The sequence below is a fragment of the Myotis brandtii genome, unplaced genomic scaffold (assembly GCF_000412655.1).
Source record: "Myotis brandtii unplaced genomic scaffold, ASM41265v1 scaffold373, whole genome shotgun sequence".
Taxonomy (NCBI): domain Eukaryota; kingdom Metazoa; phylum Chordata; class Mammalia; order Chiroptera; family Vespertilionidae; genus Myotis; species Myotis brandtii.
The window spans coordinates 133,827-137,201 of record NW_005364339.1 but is presented as its reverse complement, the minus strand read 5'-3'; the positions used below and the strand labels follow the sequence as shown (position 1 = coordinate 137,201).

Sequence of the window (3,375 nt, the reverse complement as noted above, 5' to 3'; positions counted from 1 at the left end):
TGCACTGCTGGTGGGAATGCAGACTGGTGCAGCCACTGTGAGAAACAGCATGGAGTTTCCTCAAAAAACTAAAAATGGAACTCCCATTTGACCCAGTGTTCCCACTTCTAGGAATATATCCCAAGAAACTAGAAACACCAATCAGAAAGGATATATGCATCCCTATGTTCATAGCAGCATAATGTACAATAGCTAAGATTTGGAAATATCTATCAACCTTTTGATATTCAGTTGAAAACACTGAACTCTAAGATCATTGTAGAAGCCTCTCTTCAGGTATAACAACTTTTCCCCCTTCTATGCATATGCTACAGTTGTGTGCTTATCTGGCTTTGGTACATAGCCTGGTGCTTTTTGTCAACATTTTTTGTCTTGCCAATTAGGTTGAAGAATGTTTGGGTGGAAGGGTCTAGGTTTTATGTTTTCTATGTGCCTTGATTTTAGCACGTACTCAATAAATATTCTTTAATTAAATAGCTCTAGGTGTCTAGACATACATATTAGACAATTGTTTGAAGATCAATATGCTGATACTTTGAGCAATGAGGATAAATATGCTCTTGTTACTCTGTCAAATAAATAAGGAAACTAAAAGTGGTAATAAATGTAAACATAAATTTCTTCCCTCAAAATAGAAATAAATAAAATAAAAAATTATAATTTGATGTTTCAAAATACTATTCTTAATTCAGTAAGTTATTTGTTGAAGTCTTTCAACTTTGGTTGAAAAGCAAGAAATCACATTTGTATTTATATCAAGGGGAAATATATAGAAATAGAGAAATAAAAAGCACCTGACTTAAATAATCTAGACCAGGAGGGAGGCTGCCTGGTGGAGGGTGACCTGACTGCCACACTTGGTTCTCTGGATTGGAAGGTGAGACATAAAGGCTGTGGTCTGGGTCTGAAGCTCCAGGAAGAAAACCAGGTAGGTCTCTACTTCTTTGGTTCTGTGCATCTACAAGAGAATGAAAATCCCAGATTATATTTAAATTCAGACAGACCATTACATTTAGTCTTTCTTATAATGTTTGTTACTTCTTAATTCAGTGGGTAGATTCTCTTCTGCTGCCCTTTACTTCATTTTTTTATTGTCTAAAGTTTTACATGTGTCGCCTTTTTCCCAGATTGACCTCCCACCACTCCATTTCCACCCCTGAGGGCAAGCCCCCACCGCCCCAGTGTCTGTGTCCATTGGTTATGCTAATATGCACGCATACAAGTCCTTTGTTTGATCTCTAACTCCCCCACCTCCCTTGCCATTTGTCTCTGGATCTATTTTTGTTCATCAGTTTATGGTGATCATTATATCCCACATATGAGTGAGATCATGTGATATTTATCTTTCTCCGACTGGCTTTTTTTTCCGCTTAGCATAATCTTCTCCAGGTCTATCCATGCTGTTGCAAATGGTAAAAGTTCCTTCTTTTTTATAGAGACGTAGTATTCCATTGTGTAGATGTACCACAGTTTTTCAATCCACTCATCTGCTAATGGGAACTTAGGTTGTTTCCAAATCTTAGCTATTGTAAATTGTGCTGCTGTGAACATAGGAGTGCATACATCCTTTCTGATTGGTGTTTCTGGTTTCTTGGGATATAGTCCTAGGAGTGGGATTACTGGGTCAAATGGGAATTCCATTTTTAACTTTTTGAGGAAACTCCATACTGTTCTGCACAGTGGCTGCACCAGTCTGCATTCCCACCAGCAGTGCATGAGTGTTCCTTTTTCTCCACATCCTCTCCAGCACTTGTTGTTTGTTGATTTGTTGATGATAGCCATTCTGACAGGTATGAAATGATATCTCATTGTTGTTTTGATTTGCATCTCTTGGATGATCAGTGACTTTGACCATGTTTTCATATATCTCTCAGCAAGAAAAGTGTCTTCTTTCAAAAAGTGTTCATTTAAGTTCTTTGCCCATATTTTGATTGAATTGCTTATCTTCCTTTTGTTAAATTTTATGAGTTCCCTGTAAATTTTGTAGATTAAACCCTTATATGAAATAGCATTGGCAAAAATGTTCTCTCAGACAGTGGGCTTTACTTCATTTTTCCATTTCACTGTCACTACCATTTGCTCCCCAAAACAGAGAAAATGAATGTAGAAGATTGCTAGCAGTAGCTGTGAGAAAAAATGGATAATTGGGGCAAAGTACATGATTTTTTAAAATATATTTTTTGAAGGCCTTAAAGACTTCTGTTCAAAGAGCTAAAAAATTATAAACTACAAAATAAAAGGGAATGGTAAAAGGAACCAAGTATTCTCTACTCGTAAAAGGATAACCTTAGATATAGGTTTTGAATCATATTATAACTTTCAAGGGAAATTCTCTCTTCCCCAAATATTATGAGGGTGTCTCATAATTAGAAGATTACTTTGTGTACTTAACGATCATGCTGTGATGACTAAATTTAATTCAGTAATTCTTATCCTTTAGCCAGCCCCTGAACCACCTAGAGACCTTGTGATAACAAGATTTCTGGACCTCACTCCAGAGTTTCTGATTTAGTAGTTGGGGTGGGGCTTGAGAATTTGCATTTTTAATAGGCTCCCAGGTAAGCTAATGCTGCTGGTATGATGATATACTTTGAGAACTAATTGTTTAATTCTATATACTATGAGAATATTCATAATTAATTTATGGGCTTCTTAAGGACAACATAATATCTAATCCTACCTAATAAAAGAGTAATATGCAAATTAACCATCACTCCTTCACTCCGTCACTCCCTTACTCCATCACAAAGATGGCAGCGGCCACAGAGCTGGAGCAAGCAGGAGGCTCAGGTTGCCCCCAGCGATGGAGGAAGCCAAGCTTCCCGCCTGCACTGGCCGGACCTGGGCTCCACTCAAGGCTACAAAGTTTCAATTATAGAAGATAAATAAATCCCAGATACCTGCTTCCAGCCCATGGGCTTGGCCAGCCTGAAAATGGCCATCAGCCCCTCACCCAGGCTGGCCAGGCACTCCAGTGGGGACCCCACATTGAAGGGGGTATGACCAGCCTGAAAACGGCCCTCAGCCCCTCACCCAGGCTGGCCAGGTACACCAGTGGGACCCCCCCACCCTGAAGGGGCTGTGGCCAGCCTGCAAATAGCCATCAGCCCCTCACCCAGGCTGGCCACACCCCCATGGGGTGAGGGGCCCCACTGGGGGGTTTGACCAGCCTGCAAACAGCCATCAGCCCCTCACCCAGGCTGGCCAGGTACACCAGTGGGACCCCCCCACCCTGAAGGGGCTGTGGCCAGCCTGCAAATAGCCATCAGCCCCTCACCCAGGCTGGCCACACCCCCATGGGGTGAGGGGCCCCACTGGGGGGTTTGACCAGCCTGCAAACAGCCATCAGCCCCTCACCCAGGCTGGCCAGGCACC

General features: G+C 41.5%; 1 protein-coding gene across 1 annotated transcript in view; it reads right to left on the bottom strand.

Moving 5' to 3' along the window:
* Positions 1-3,375, bottom strand: part of PLSCR5 (phospholipid scramblase family, member 5) — a 30,192-nt gene that overhangs the window by 21,811 nt on the left and 5,006 nt on the right. The window contains exon 2 of the mRNA XM_014544605.1: positions 795-958. Coding sequence (XP_014400091.1) covers positions 795-958 — 164 coding nt within the window. The remainder of the gene's footprint in view (positions 1-794; positions 959-3,375) is intronic.